This window comes from Peromyscus californicus, unplaced genomic scaffold (genome assembly GCF_007827085.1).
Source record: "Peromyscus californicus insignis strain IS unplaced genomic scaffold, ASM782708v3 Scaffold_8__1_contigs__length_139910024, whole genome shotgun sequence".
In the NCBI taxonomy this organism is placed as follows: domain Eukaryota; kingdom Metazoa; phylum Chordata; class Mammalia; order Rodentia; family Cricetidae; genus Peromyscus; species Peromyscus californicus.
Genome location: NW_026294606.1, coordinates 41,422,371 through 41,436,384, shown reverse-complemented (window position 1 = coordinate 41,436,384; position 14,014 = coordinate 41,422,371). Strand labels below are relative to the sequence as shown.

Below are 14,014 nucleotides of genomic sequence, written 5' to 3'. Positions count from 1 at the left end.
GCATGGGACTGGACTAGGCCCTCTGCATAAGAGAGACAGTTGTGTAGGTTGGTCTGCTTAAGGGGCCCCCTGACACTGGGATCAGGATCCATTCCTGGTGCATGAGCTGGCTTTCTGTTGCCCATTCCCTATGGTGGGACACCTTGCAAAGTCTGATACAGGGGGAGGGGCTTGGACCTGCCTCAACTGAATGTACCAGGCTTTGCTGACTCCCTATGGGAGACATTACCTTTTCAGAGGAGGGGATAGGTGGTGGGTTGGGGAGGGAAGTCTGAGGTGGGGGGAGTGGAAGGAGGGATGAGAGGGGGAAATCTGTGGTTGGTATGTAAAATGAATAAAAAATTTCTTAAAAAAGAGAAGAAAATCTAAAAGAAATGGAAACATTTCTAGATCCATCCAAAATACCAAAATTAAGCCAAGAAGAAATCAACAATTTATACAGATTCACAAAAACAAGGAGCTTGAGACTGTGATTAAAAAGCCTTCTGATTAAGGAGAGCTCAGGTCCAGATGGATTCACAGCAGAACTCCAGGCGACTTTCAAAGATTTACAACCAACACTTCTTAAATTATTAAAAATAGAAACAGAGCACTTCTAAACTTTCTCAATAAAGCCAGTATTACTCTAAAACCAAGACAAGGTAAGACACCCCCCCCCAGACACACACACATACATACATACACAAACTACAAGCCAATATCCCTCATTAACATAGATGCAAAAATAATTTATAAAATACTTGCAACCTAACTGCAGACATATATCGAAAAGACCAACCATGATCAAGTCGACTTTATTCTACAAGGATGTTTCAACATATGTAAGTTAACAAATATAATAAATCTTATCAGTAGACTTGAGAACAAAATTCAAATGATCATTGCAATAGCAGCAGAAAATGCCCTTGGCAAAATCCAATATGCTTTCACTAGAGAAAACCTAAAGAGAACAGGAGTGGAGGGAAATGTGCAGTGAAATCAAGGTACAGATGACAAGCCAATAACCAACATCCTCCTAAAGGAAAAAAAGCTCTAAGAAATCCAGTTAGGATCAAGAGGAAGACAGGACTGTCCACTATCGCTACTCCTTTTCCGTTAGTGCTTGAAGGAGCTAAGCAAGTTGCCAACGGTTCTTTCCCCTGATGAACAGTGAGACAAAGATGTTCCATCATGTCTTCTGTGTAGTAAAAGGGTTACAATGTGGTGTTTATAAGATGATTTAAAGAATTAGGCTCAGGGATAGGACTAGGTTCAGTGTTTTCAACAACAATCTAAACACTTTTATCAACACTAGGAAATGTTCAGGGCCCTAGCTTGGGTTTGAGTCTCTGGAGAAAAATGTACCACAGTGCAGTCAGGAGACTCCATTTCTCCATCAGCACAACAGGAAGAGGGGAGCAACCTGGGTGCCCTTTATCTTTCCCATACCACTTAATTCTTGGTTAAGAAGACTCTCTTGATTAACCTTTTAAAGGCTTCCTTTACCTCTTTGTTCCTAAGTGTATAGATTAGGGGGTTCAACATGGGGGCAATAATTCCATAGAAGAGGGAAACCATCTTCCTTGGGTCCTTGGAATGTGGTGAAGGAGGCAGTAGATACATGGAGATAGCTGTACCATAAAACAGGGAGACCACTATTAGATGGGAGCCACAGGTCCCAAATGCTTTTTGTCGACCCTCAGCAGATTGGATTTTCAAGATTGCTTGGGCAATAAAGGCATATGATATAAGGATGAGTGTCAAAGGTACCAAATGGAAAATCACACTAACAAAGAACAGTTCGGCTTCATTTGCAGTTGTATCCACACAGGACAACTTGAGCAGGGCAGGAACTTCACAGAGGAAATGATCTATGACATAGTGGCCACAGCGTGGTAGCTGTAGAGTTAGGATGGACAGCCACACTGAGTTCCCAAAGCCAATGATCCAGGATACAGCTGCCAACTGGAGGCAGAGCCTGTGGTGCATGATGACTGAGTAATGGAGAGGCCGACAGATGGCTACAAACCTGTCGAAGGACATGACTGGCAGCAGAACACACTCGGTAGCCCCCAAGGCCAGAAACATGAAAAGCTGGACCACACAGCCACCATAACTGATAACTTTCCTAATGCTGCGTAAATTTACCAGCATTTGTGGAACTGTGCATGTGATGTAACAAAGATCTATGACTGACAGATTAGTCAAAAAGAAGTACATAGGAGTGCGGAGTTTAGGGTCCAAACGGGACAGCACAATGATGTTGAAATTTCCAAAGATGGTCACTATGTAAGAAGTCAAGAAGACCACAAAGAGTGGAGACTCTAGCCATGGCTGATCTGAGAAACCTAAGAGAACAAGCTCTTCTGTGATGCTCTCATTTGCCCAACTCATGATCATCGTTATAACGTATGTTTTCCTGAAACACAAAAATTCAAGAAGTCAATTCACACATATTAACTATTGTATATTTAGCATGTATTTATTTGCTTTTACAGTGCTTTATAGCCACGTTTATTAACTGTTTCAGTTATGTATTTTTACTTACTACAAGTTTGAAGACATTTACATAACTGGTATTGCTTGTACCACAAAAAAAGTACAGTTGAAATTACAGTTGAACCAGTTACCTAGGTGTTTCTGAAGTTTCTGTGTCCACACCCACATATCTAAACTGAATGCTAAAATTTAAAAAGCACATTCACGACTCAGACAAATTGTACGTTTGTTTGCTGATTCTTTGCCATTTGGTTAATTCTTGTTTTTGGAACTTCCTACACAGCCTTTGGCAGGAAGATTTAGATATAATCCCCACCACATTCTTTATTGTCAATGTCAAAAACTGTTGGGGAGCTCAAGTTGTATTAGAGAGCTGTATAGTAAAAACAGCATGGCACAGTCAGAAAAGCAGATGTGCTGATCAGTAGAGTAGAATTGAGGAGCCACACACAAACCCACACTCCTTCAGCCACATAGGTTTTTTAAAAAGAGACCAATGAAAACCACTGGAGGAAACGCAGCATCTTTAACCAAACGGGGCAGCTACATGGAGAATGAAACTTGATCTCTTACCCTGCACAAAACTCAACTCCAGATGGGTCGGGACTTTAACGTAAGACCTGATATCCAGAGAGGGGAGAAAGTAGAGAAAGACTTGAACTCATTGGCACCGGACAGGGCTTTCTGAACAGATCCTTGATGGCATACACATTAAGAAACTAAAAATCTTCTGTACAGTAAAGGACACCATCGTTCCAACGACAGAGCAGTCTACAGAATGGAAAGTTGGATTTTTTTTTTTAACCAGGTATACATCTGACAGGGGTTTAATATCTATATAGAGAAAGAACTAAAAAAAAAACTGAACAGTAAGAAAATAAACAACTCAGTTTAAAAATGGACCACGGAACTAATCAGAAAATAGGAAAGCAAGGGGCAGATGAGCGAAGAAGAGGAGAAGGGAGGAAAGTATTGCACTGGTAGGAATTCTGAAGCAGAATACATGATGGGTAAGGAGAGATGTCACAACTTTGAGATTTCCCAAGTTCCTCCAGGGCTTTAAAATGCCATCAAGCTCATATAACTAAGGTGACGCTAACCCATAGTCCCTCCAAGGACTGCTGAGGTCATTCTGCTGTCCTGGTTTATCAGTAATAAAACTCCTCCAGCCTTAGAAGCGGTCTTGTTGAGGTGAAAAGCTGTAGGTTCGCCCTAACTATAATATCAAGGGGGACATCTCCTCGAGTACTATTCAGAAGGTGTCTCATTGTATGGACATAAGCGGTGGGTCAGTGGCCTTTCCAGACCAGTTCTCAATATGGCATTTATTTGCTGGAATTCAGTCACAACCAGACCCTGCAAGGAGCTCTGGTTGATAAGAAGACAATACCTTCTCACCCACACTAAGACCAGTAATTACAAAAGAATGGACATTCTCCTGTCATTGTGAAATCACTGTGTGGTGGCATTTGAAAGCACAGGGAATATCTCCCCATGATCCACAGTAGTCAGAGCAGGGACAGGTCATTGCTGGGAAAGACAGGGAGACAGAAAAATAATGTGCTGAAGACAATGCAGAAGGGAGATTGCAGTGCCTCTCAGGGTTACATTGAACTTTTCTCTCTTCAGGGTCAAGTTTTCCTATTCTGCAAACATTCAGTGATCTCAATTAAATCCATTACAAAAAGGAGATTATTTGGATAAAAACTGAAGTATCCTTTGTACTGAGAAAGTTGAAGCGTCTTGAATTGTTAGGATCATCAGGGTGTAAAAATGGAAGGACATGTTAACAACTGAAACAGACCCAGAACCCCGAGTCTCTGCACTTCTAGCAAAGAAGTCAGCTGATGCTGTCGACCTGATAACTCCTATAATGGAGTTCCCTGTCTGAGCTGAGAGGTAAAAGGACACACAACCTCATTCTCTGCTCTTGAGTGGAGTTCTGTTGGCAGCATCTGCAGGGACAGCCTTTCTCAACACTCGGAGCTGGAGAGCTTTTAAAACGCTGGGCTGAGTAGTATTCCATTGTGTATATGTACCACATTTTGTTTATCCATTCTTCAGTTGAAGGGCATCTGGGTTGTTTCCATGTTCTGGCTATTACAAACAATGCTGATATGAACATAGCTGAACAAGTGCTCTTATGGTGTGGTTGAGCATTTCTTGGGTATATGCCCAAGAGTGGTATAGCTGGATCTTGGGGGAGATTGATTCCCAATTTTCTAAGAAAGCGCCATATTGATTTTTTTGGCTCGGCCTGGGAGGAGGGGACTAGACCTACCTGGACTGAGTCTACCAGGTTGACCTCAGTCTGTGGGGAAGGCTTTGCCCTGGAGGAGATGGGAATGGGGGGGGGGTTGGGGGGAAGGTGAGGGGGACGGGAGGGGCGAGAACAAGGGAATCTGTGGCTGATATGTAGAACTGAATTGTATTGCAAAATAAATTAAAATAAATTAAAAAAAAAAACAAAAAACAAAAACAAACAAACAAACAAACAAAAAAACGCTGGGCTGAGCTGCTCTTTTGCAGCTGGAGTGTAAGGAGAAATGATAAGTGTAGCTTTCACCAAACATCGTAATTTAGCTTTAAGAAATAGCAAAGCTGGCTGATTTTTCTTCATTTTCAAAGACCAGGTTGTAGGCAAATCTAAATTTAAAGGTTGAGAAATAGAAATTTAAATTTACCTTTAGTTTAAATTTAAAGGTAAATCTAGATTTATGGTTTTATAAGCTGTAGGTAACAAACAGGTTAGGACACAAGGCTGCTCTGCTCCTAAGGTTTTTTTTTTTTTTTTTTTTCAGCAGAGAACAAACAAGTGTTCCCATATAGCCACTATAAGAAAAGTAAACGGAATGAAGAAACTAAGACTGAGTCAATGTTTTCTAAATGCCGTAATGGCAAGCAATCCATAAAATAAATGTTCCAGCCCCCAAATTTCAGTTTGTCTTTTTCCAATATGCTTTATACAACGTTTTAAGAAAGTGTTCCACATACCCCACGTGGAGCCTTAGGGACACGATGGTTTGTGTCTGTGTGCTAGTTCAAGGAACTTTAAATTCCAAACGGACTCATTAGAAATATGCAGCTCCAAGAATGTCTTCATAAACTCTTCAGCATCAGCCTGATGGGATGAACTGTGCTCCACCCCCCTCATTCCACTCTTTGGTGACAAGTTATGAGATCTTCATTCAGGAGTAATTCAGAAAACAAGGGAATAAGGAAGTCTTGTGGGTAACTGGAGCATGTATTTTCTGGCATTGCATGGCACAGTGGGCACTCACTGCTCTTTTCAGAGTCCTCCCTATCAGGACTGCCGGGAGTGGCTAGAGCGAGATTCCTCAGTGCTGGGCTGTGCTCTGGCTTGCTCAAAAGGATGGCAACCCTTATTAGAACCAAGGATGATACCCAGTGGGGTTCTCTGTGAATCAGCTCTTTACCTCTCACCCAGATTTTTTCTGTAGTGCTCTTCCCCTGGGGACCTTCTCCTCAACTGTGTCCAAGACAAAAGGGAATGTTAATAGGGACTAAAATACTTTATGCAGTAAAGATTCAAATTTGTGCCATCAATGTAATAATTTGTTTCCTTCTGTAAAGGCACCAAGAGAATTCAGTGAAGCCACAGAGAACTGTGGGTTCACTGTATAATTGGATCTGAGATCAATGTTTATAGAATGGACATCTGTGAATTCTGGAACTATGGACATGTTTTTATTATCTCAGCTCATAGAAGGCTACTTTTGTTTCTTACATAGCCAAATAGTTATTTTCTTTTTTAGGTTTTGCTTAATTAAGCCGTCTCTGTGTTCAATGAAGTTTCTCACATTTTTACAAACTTAATAATTTGATTTGCATTTTTCAATAATCTTCCCTAATCAAGATTTATTTTATATGTTCTAATATATAGTCTCATATCAGTTTTTCAAATGAATAAGTACAAGAAAAATAAAGTGTGTCATATTACTCCAGAGACTGTAAATAATATAGTAGCAAAGGGCTGAAAATATGAATATAGAATTCAGATAGCAAATCTATCAGAGTAGGTTTTAATTTTCTGAATATTCAAGGAAATATAGTTAAGTAATAAAGATAAGTCATCTACCACATAAGGAAAAGAAGTCAGCAGATCTCATATTGCTGGTGCTAGTGAAGGAGAAAAGAGTCCTCACAAAATATTGTTACAGGCCTTCCAGAAGTAAATAGAACTGCAGGGGGCCATGGGAATGCACAGCAGTGACAACTAATATTTAACAGGTCAACCCACTAGATGCATGATTCCCTGTTGGGGGCCACCACTGGGCAAAGCCGTGGGGTTACTGACTGTGAATGACTGGTTGTTTTCTGTCCATAACTTTCTCGGGTGCCACTGCTATGTCTCCCTAATAAGAACAGTTGTGAGGTTCTTTCCACAGTCCTTTGGTGGTGTGTTTTATACTTTTGAGGCACACATTTAGCTATGGATGGTCAGGAAGATGATTTCTGTTTAAGCTGATTATTCCGATGAACAGAAATAATACCAGAATATTCTTCGTCACCGACACAGAAAAGTAACAGTATTCTCAATCTCAAAGACAGCTAATTTTAGGCTTCAGAACAAATTTAAAACAGACTAAGTTTCCCCTGCAGAAAATACACCAAGACTAATTCTCAGGTGTTGTCTATTGCTAAATCAAGGCCAACTGTTTACGTTGAGATATAGTCTGCATGTACCCTGACTGCTCAAGGTTCCGGCAATTGTTTACTGTCTGGGATCCCTCACCAACTTAGAGCTACATGCATGGGTCAATGTGACATTACTAGCCCCAGAGAAACTAAGTGACTTATCTTGTGTTATGATGAGAGGGTCAGGCTCTGAAACTGTAACTTATAATTGTCCAGAATTTGGCTGTGAGAGAGGAGCGGTGGTGTGTGGAGAAGGCTGTGTTGAGCTATGTGAGAGCTGCTGCAGAATGTGAGTGAAGTGTGTGTGTGCGTGTGTGTGTGTGTGTGTGTGTGTGTGTGTGTGTGTGTGTGTGTGTGTGCTGAGTGAGAGATGAAGAAGCACGAGGGAAATGTGAAGAAGTGAGTGGGTGAAAGAGTGAGTGAGTGAAGAGTGAATAATGTAGAAGTACGTGTGTGTGAATGAGTGTGTGTGAGTGAGTGTGTGTGAGTGAGTGTGTGTGAGTGAGTGTGTGTGAGTGAGTGTGTGTGAGTGAGGGCTGTGTGAAAGAGCTGCTGCTATGTATAGGACCTGTGCAAAGAGCTGTATGAGAGTGTGAAGGAACTGTGTAAAGTGTTATAAGTGAGAAAGCCATGAGCTGTATAGTTACGGCTGTGTGGAGAACTGTGGGGGGGGGGGGGGCAAGGAAGAATATATAATTACAAGGAGTCAGAAGTACTCAAGTGTGATTTTGTTGAGTAAGAAAATAGTGATAGAAAAAAATAACACAATATTAATTATGAAATAGTGACCCAATTGATCTAAACATACTTTATACTTTTCTTTTTTTACAGAATTTTCTGTTTTGTTCTGTCATCATTGAGAAGAATTCCTCCAGACACAAAGAGAATATCAACAAGCAATGTTTGTTTGAGTAAAACTACACTTGCATGGACAGTGGTGGAACATACAAGGGAGAAGGTCAGCCCTAGGGCCTCAACAGATGTTTTATTGTTTTGTTTCTGTTTTACCTTTTCTGTATCATCTACTCAAATAAGCCCCTCCTCTCCTTTTTAATTGGTGGCTTTAAAATATGCTACTGTAAATCTTTACTACATTTTATTTATTGTCTATGTATGTGTGTATGTGTACATGCATTGTCCTGCAGTCCTGCTGCATGTGTGTGGATGTCAGACAACTTGTGGGAGCTAGCTCTCTCCTTCTACCATGCAAATCCTGGGGAGTGAGCTGAGGTCACCAGGCCTGGTGGCAGGCACCTCTGCCTGCTGAGCCATGTTGAAAGACTGAATTGGCTACTTTAAAGTTTGTATTCTCCCATATATGTTCCCATCTATAGTAGGTTGAAAGAGAAGCTCTTTGCTTTCTTTTCATCATGATTGTCAACAATCTGCGAATGGGTCATAATGTCCCATAACCTGGTCTCACGATACTTGGCTCTAATACCTTGTTGCCACACAAATCACCCCTTCTGCCTTTGCTCCAATGTCTCCCTAATACTTCCAAATACCAATGTATCGATATTTTTATTTGCTACTCTAATATATTTAAAGGTTTATAATAAAATTTCACCTCCTTATTCCTATTTCATGGTGAGAAGAAAAACAATCAGAAAAGAACTCAACACACAAGCTCCCATGCTTTTATCAACCTGAACATTCACATCTATGCTTAGGCAGGAGCCTTCCCTCTTACACTGTGAACTTCTGCCTAAAGCCAATCATTCTAATCTCATGGATCGTTTTCCTGTTTGCCTACTTAAATCTTCATTTTTGCAGTCTTCTTCCCTTTCTATGTCATTATTTGTGACTAGATCATTCCTCTCTTTCTATCTTATAAACATGCTATAATTTCGCTCATCTTAAATATTCTCTTTTATCTTACAACCCTTTTCTACATTACCCCCTTTCTCTGCTCTTTGCAGTTTTCCTTCAACAGAAGATCCACCTTGGCTGCCTGGCTCTCAGATGTCCCACTCTGTCTCCCACATTCTCCACTCAGATTTCATGCAATCACTCTGCTTGTGCTGGCTTGCTGGGTCTCACAAGATTGATGATATCTAAGGACTGATTTTCAGGTCCTACCTCACTTGGCCAATGAGCCACATTTTACAACATTGCTCCCATTTTCCTTCTGGAAGCACCTTCCTTTCCAGGATGGCTCTTGCTCCTGATCCCTCCTACTTCTCCATCCCTCTTTTTGGTCCTTCTCATCATCCTGATCTGAAGGTTGCACACATTGCTACTTCTGCCGGGAACACTCTCCTCATATGTCTGACCTGTTGCCTCCTCATCTCTGTCATGCAGAAGTTTGCTGGAATGTACTTTCTGATGTCTTGCTCAACAGAATCCTAATGATCATCATAACTACATGCCCATCTATTGAAAATATCAATAGGTAAGGATGACTCGTGATTAGTGAAAGGAAAAACTCAAAGAGCATAAGATAAAATGTTTCTTCTATACTTTATTTTGAGTGATATTCTACAGTGCTCATAAGATGATAGGGTATTTTGTAATTTATCTTACTTTCTGCTTAAGTAGTATACTTTGTAAATTATTCAATAAACTACTGGACTGTGGAAATGTCTATAAGACATAATGATGCTTTTACCCAGAGTTCTCACGTTGTTAGTCCCTGTAACTTGTTGTGGTGATATTAAATATTTTAGAGAAGAACATTGTAAAGCAAAAAGAGATACCGTGGGAAATGAATTAATCTGGAGTTCCATTAAGAGGCCTACAAAAATTAATGTTTCAATAGAAGTATGTATTCTGTCTTTTAATTTCTTCCTTGCCACATAGTAAGACCTTGCTGTCAATTTTTTAAAAAAGCAACTTAAGTAGGGATTAATTGGCTTATAGTTTATTTTGTTTTATACTCTAGCATGGAGGGGAAAGCATGGTAGCAATATCACAGTGCAGGAGAGTGTGGCTAGGGCTCCTTACCTCCTCATATGTCTGTAGAACAGGAAGCAGGAAGTGGACAAGGAAGTGGGGTAGGGATGCATAACCTCAAGCCCAGATCTCAGTGTCCTACTTCTTGTAGTGAAGCTCTACTTCCCACAAGCCTCCACAACTTCACAACACAGTGCCACCAGCTGGGGACCTAGTGTCCAAACACTGGAGCCTGTGGTGGGTGTTTAAAGAGGTGCAGTGTGACCTGCTCAAAGTGATCACCAGACTAGCAGGGAGGCAATGCTGTCGGTAACATCATAGACAGGAAGGGATCAATATTCAGAGACTAACCAATCACAAATATTACAGCAATCCCCGCCATTCATCTCTTTTCTTTCCTCCTCTATTGAAAATATTTTCATAACATATGGGAAGAGTAGAGAAATAAAGTAAACATTTGAAGCAAGAAGACTCCTTTGCCCTTTCTTGGCATTGACAGGTACATTAAATATTGACAAGAACTTTCTCCTCTTCATCTTGCTTTACATGTTTTCTCCTTTAGTGTCTCTTGCTTGAAAGTCAAACATGAATCTTTAAGATCAGTAATGTATATGTGTGATTTCAAATGCACACACTCTGCTTGAAAGTCAAACATGAATCTTTAAGATCAGTAATGTATATGTGTGATTTCAAATGCACACACTCTGCAAGTCAATTATGGTATTGGAGATATTAAAGCCAGATGATTGAACTAATTGTTTTGGCTCTTGAGTAGGTATTTGGCACTAGAAAAGCACATTGGAATTTTCTAGAAACTATCAAATGTTTCTTCTGTATTACTTCTAAGAACTTCCTTCTCATATTTGTTAAGGACCTACTAGGCACACTCATTGTAGTTTTTAAAAAGTGATGATGACATTCCCAGTTGGTATTTTGAAAAGATAGATAATTGTTTTATTCAAGTTAGAACCCCTTGGTGATAAACTTCAGGAACTTGAGAGGACATAATGGTTTTCAATATAGGAGAGCTATCTTATTCCGGCAACCTGTCTTTCTCATAAAATGTCCCTTCTGTCTGTAATCCCAGACCATTCCTAGGTCTAGTAGTGTATAAAGAATGTGGGTAAAAAGATAAAACCTAAACATGATCCTTTGTTATTATACTTCTGTGCTCCCCTTCCCTAGCACTTTCTTTATGGCCTCTTTGACATCTTTGTTTCTCAGAGTATAGATCAGGGGGTTAACACTAGGTGTGACAATGGTGTAGAAAAGAGTGAGGAACTTGCCCTGGTCTTGGGAGTAAGTGTTGGCCGGCTGGAGGTACATGTATATGATGGTGCCGTAGAAGAGGGAAACAACAATTAAGTGGGAGCTGCAGGTGTTGAAGGCTTTCTTTCGCCCAGCCGCTGACTTGATCCTAAGCACTGCTCTGGCAATGTAGCCGTAGGAGATAAGGATGAGGATAAGTGGTGCCAGGATGATAAAAATCGCCAAGGCAAAAGCCAGTGCCTCCAGGGCCATAGTGTCCACACAGGCCATGCCAATCAGCGCTGGCATCTCACAGAGAAAGTGTTCCACCCGTCTGTGCCCACAGCGGGGCAACATCAACGTCTGGGGTGCCATTATGAGAGAATTGCCAAAGCCACTCAACCATGCTGCAGAAGCCAGCTGCCCGCAGAGGCGAGGGTGCATGATGACGGTGTAGTGCAGAGGCTTGCAGACAGCAGCATAGCGGTCATATGCCATGACAGCCAGGAGAACACACTCTACCCCTCCCAAGGCTAAAACAAAGTACAGCTGGATGGCGCAACCCACATAGCTGATGGTCTTGTCTGGACCCCAGAGGTTATAGAGCATCTGTGGGATGGAGCCCGTGGTGAAACACATGTCCAGGAATGAGAGGTTGGCCAGAAAGAAATACATGGGTGTATGCAGCCGGGAATCCAGGGCTGAAAGCAAGATGATGGTCACGTTGCCAAGAAGAGTTAGCAGATAAAAAGAGAGAACTACCACGAAGAGGATCAGCTCTAGGCGAGGACGGTCCGAGAAGCCCACCAGGATGAAGCCTTCAAAAGAGCTCCTGTTGTCCTTTTCCATCACCTGCGACCACATATTACCTAGGAGAAGAAAGACAGTGTCGGTGAAGATCGCAGACGTGCTGTCTCAAAAGAGAATGACTGTAAAGTGGTACAGCAGGAACCTCTCTAGAAATGCAGGACCTAAAGTTTCAATAGGGACTGATCTAAATCATCATCTGCTCTGAAAAGTATCAAATTTGAGTTTTTAGAGCTCCTGGTTGTGATTATTTGTCAACATTTTCAATCACAATCTTTCATTAGCAGGCTGTAAAAGACTACCTTCAGAAAGGTGATTGATGGCATCCCTGTAACCTTGCACCTCAGAGGCAGACAGGTGGCTCAGGAGTTCAAGGCCAGCGAGTTGGAGACTGTGTAAATACCTGTCTCTAAAAATTTGATTCATTCACAAACTAACACTGAATTTTCCCATCACTTTTAAAAATGGAGAAATACCTAATTGTCCTTGTAGCCTGTCCCCTTTGGGTAGGATAGGGGCTTGTTCCTAGATTAGGGACATGGACTTCCTGTTGGGTCAAATGTCATTCTGAAAACTTTCTCACCACTCCTAAGAAATCTAGAATCTCACCCACAACCATGAGGGCAGATCCAGCAAAATGTTTGAAAAAGCTTAACTCATCATTATTCACATCTGTATCTGCTGGTCCCATCCATCCTACTAATTGAAAATGACCCTAATATCCTATGTCAGACAAGATAATAACAAATGACATACATCATTACTTCAGCATTCTCTGCCTGTCTTACCAGACACCTCAAAGATAAAATTATGTCTTACATCACTGAATTGTGTTTTATCCCTGGAATTGGGTGACTTTTCTCACGTTGGGAAAACCTTCCCATGAAGATCAAAAAGATCAGAGGCCGTGCAATGGAATGAACAGGGAGCATCCTCTTAGCTGTTTTTCTTCCTCTTATTCTCTATTCTTACAGTGAACTCTGCTTCTCCTGATTGTGCTCTTTGTCTGTCCCAATTTCCTAGCACTAGAAGATATTATGTCTCCCATAACATTTTACGTTCTCAGGTTTTGGTAGATGTTTTATGTCTTAGGGCAAATGTTTTGTGTGATACAAATTAGCTTTTTTTTTTTTTTCATATTTCCCTAAGCAGTTGGTAAAAAGCCACAGGATAGCGACTTTTATTAGAGGCAAATCTATCTCTTGAGTACACTAGAGTACAAAATTATTTTGTCCATTAAACATTAACACACACTGGAAATGAAATTATTATCAAAGTTATCCTGGTAGAGGCTACAATGAGTTTCTCCAGTTGTAATGGATGGGTGTGTTAATTTTGATTATCTTTAGGTAGATAGTGCTTTAATTGCTGGGAGCCAATGTTTATGATGAAGCCAGCAATGCTTTACTGCTTCCTCTTGTAAAACAGAAATTTAGAAAATTGCAAATAAACTGGAGGTGGGGGGATTCTACCTGATGAAGAGAAAAGTCCATCAAGCTCTGAGATGTAGAGTGTTTATTATCTTTGCTATAGCTACAAGTGTGACCATAAGGGAATAGCAGTTAATTCTGAATGGTAGAATGCATGTATTTTTTCTGTTAGTCTTTGTAAATTCTCTTTACAGTTTTAAACATCTTAAAATATAACAGAAAATAAATTATGAGTTATAGATCATTTAAATAATAATAGGACTAATATTACTTAGCTGTTTTGAACTAGGTACTAATGTTAACTGTTGGATGTAGTCAAGCTCACTTCATTTTCTCAGTTTTCCCAAGAGATCAGCGGTGTGATTATTCAAGAGTATTGATTAAACCGCTGAGACCAAGAGAACAATCACATAACCAGTCTTGACATCTGGCTAGTACATACTAGATCACCTGCAGTTTGATCCATAGTCATCCCGTCAGTAAGTACTCTAGCCAGAAGC

At 40.7% G+C, this 14,014-nt stretch overlaps 2 protein-coding genes across 2 annotated transcripts; both read right to left on the bottom strand.

Annotated features, from left to right (window-relative positions):
• Nucleotides 1–1,431: 1,431 nt before the first annotated feature.
• LOC128104365 (olfactory receptor 11) lies at nt 1,432–2,373 on the bottom strand. The gene has a single exon (XM_052729249.1). The coding sequence runs from the start codon at nt 2,371–2,373 to the stop codon at nt 1,432–1,434; it is 942 nt and encodes a 313-aa protein (XP_052585209.1).
• Nucleotides 2,374–11,187: 8,814 nt separating this feature from the next.
• Nucleotides 11,188–12,141, bottom strand: LOC128103765 (putative olfactory receptor 2W6). The gene has a single exon (XM_052728398.1). It carries the CDS (start codon nt 12,139–12,141, stop codon nt 11,188–11,190), a length of 954 nt encoding a protein of 317 aa, XP_052584358.1.
• Nucleotides 12,142–14,014: the final 1,873 nt, after the last annotated feature.

Bases quoted from the DNA above. Each gene is read 5' to 3' on its own strand.
- LOC128103765 (XM_052728398.1), bottom strand. From the start codon at position 12,141: ATGTGGTCGCAGGTGATGGAAAAGGACAACAGGAGCTCTTTTGAAGGC.
- LOC128104365 (XM_052729249.1), bottom strand. From the start codon at position 2,373: ATGAGTTGGGCAAATGAGAGCATCACAGAAGAGCTTGTTCTCTTAGGT.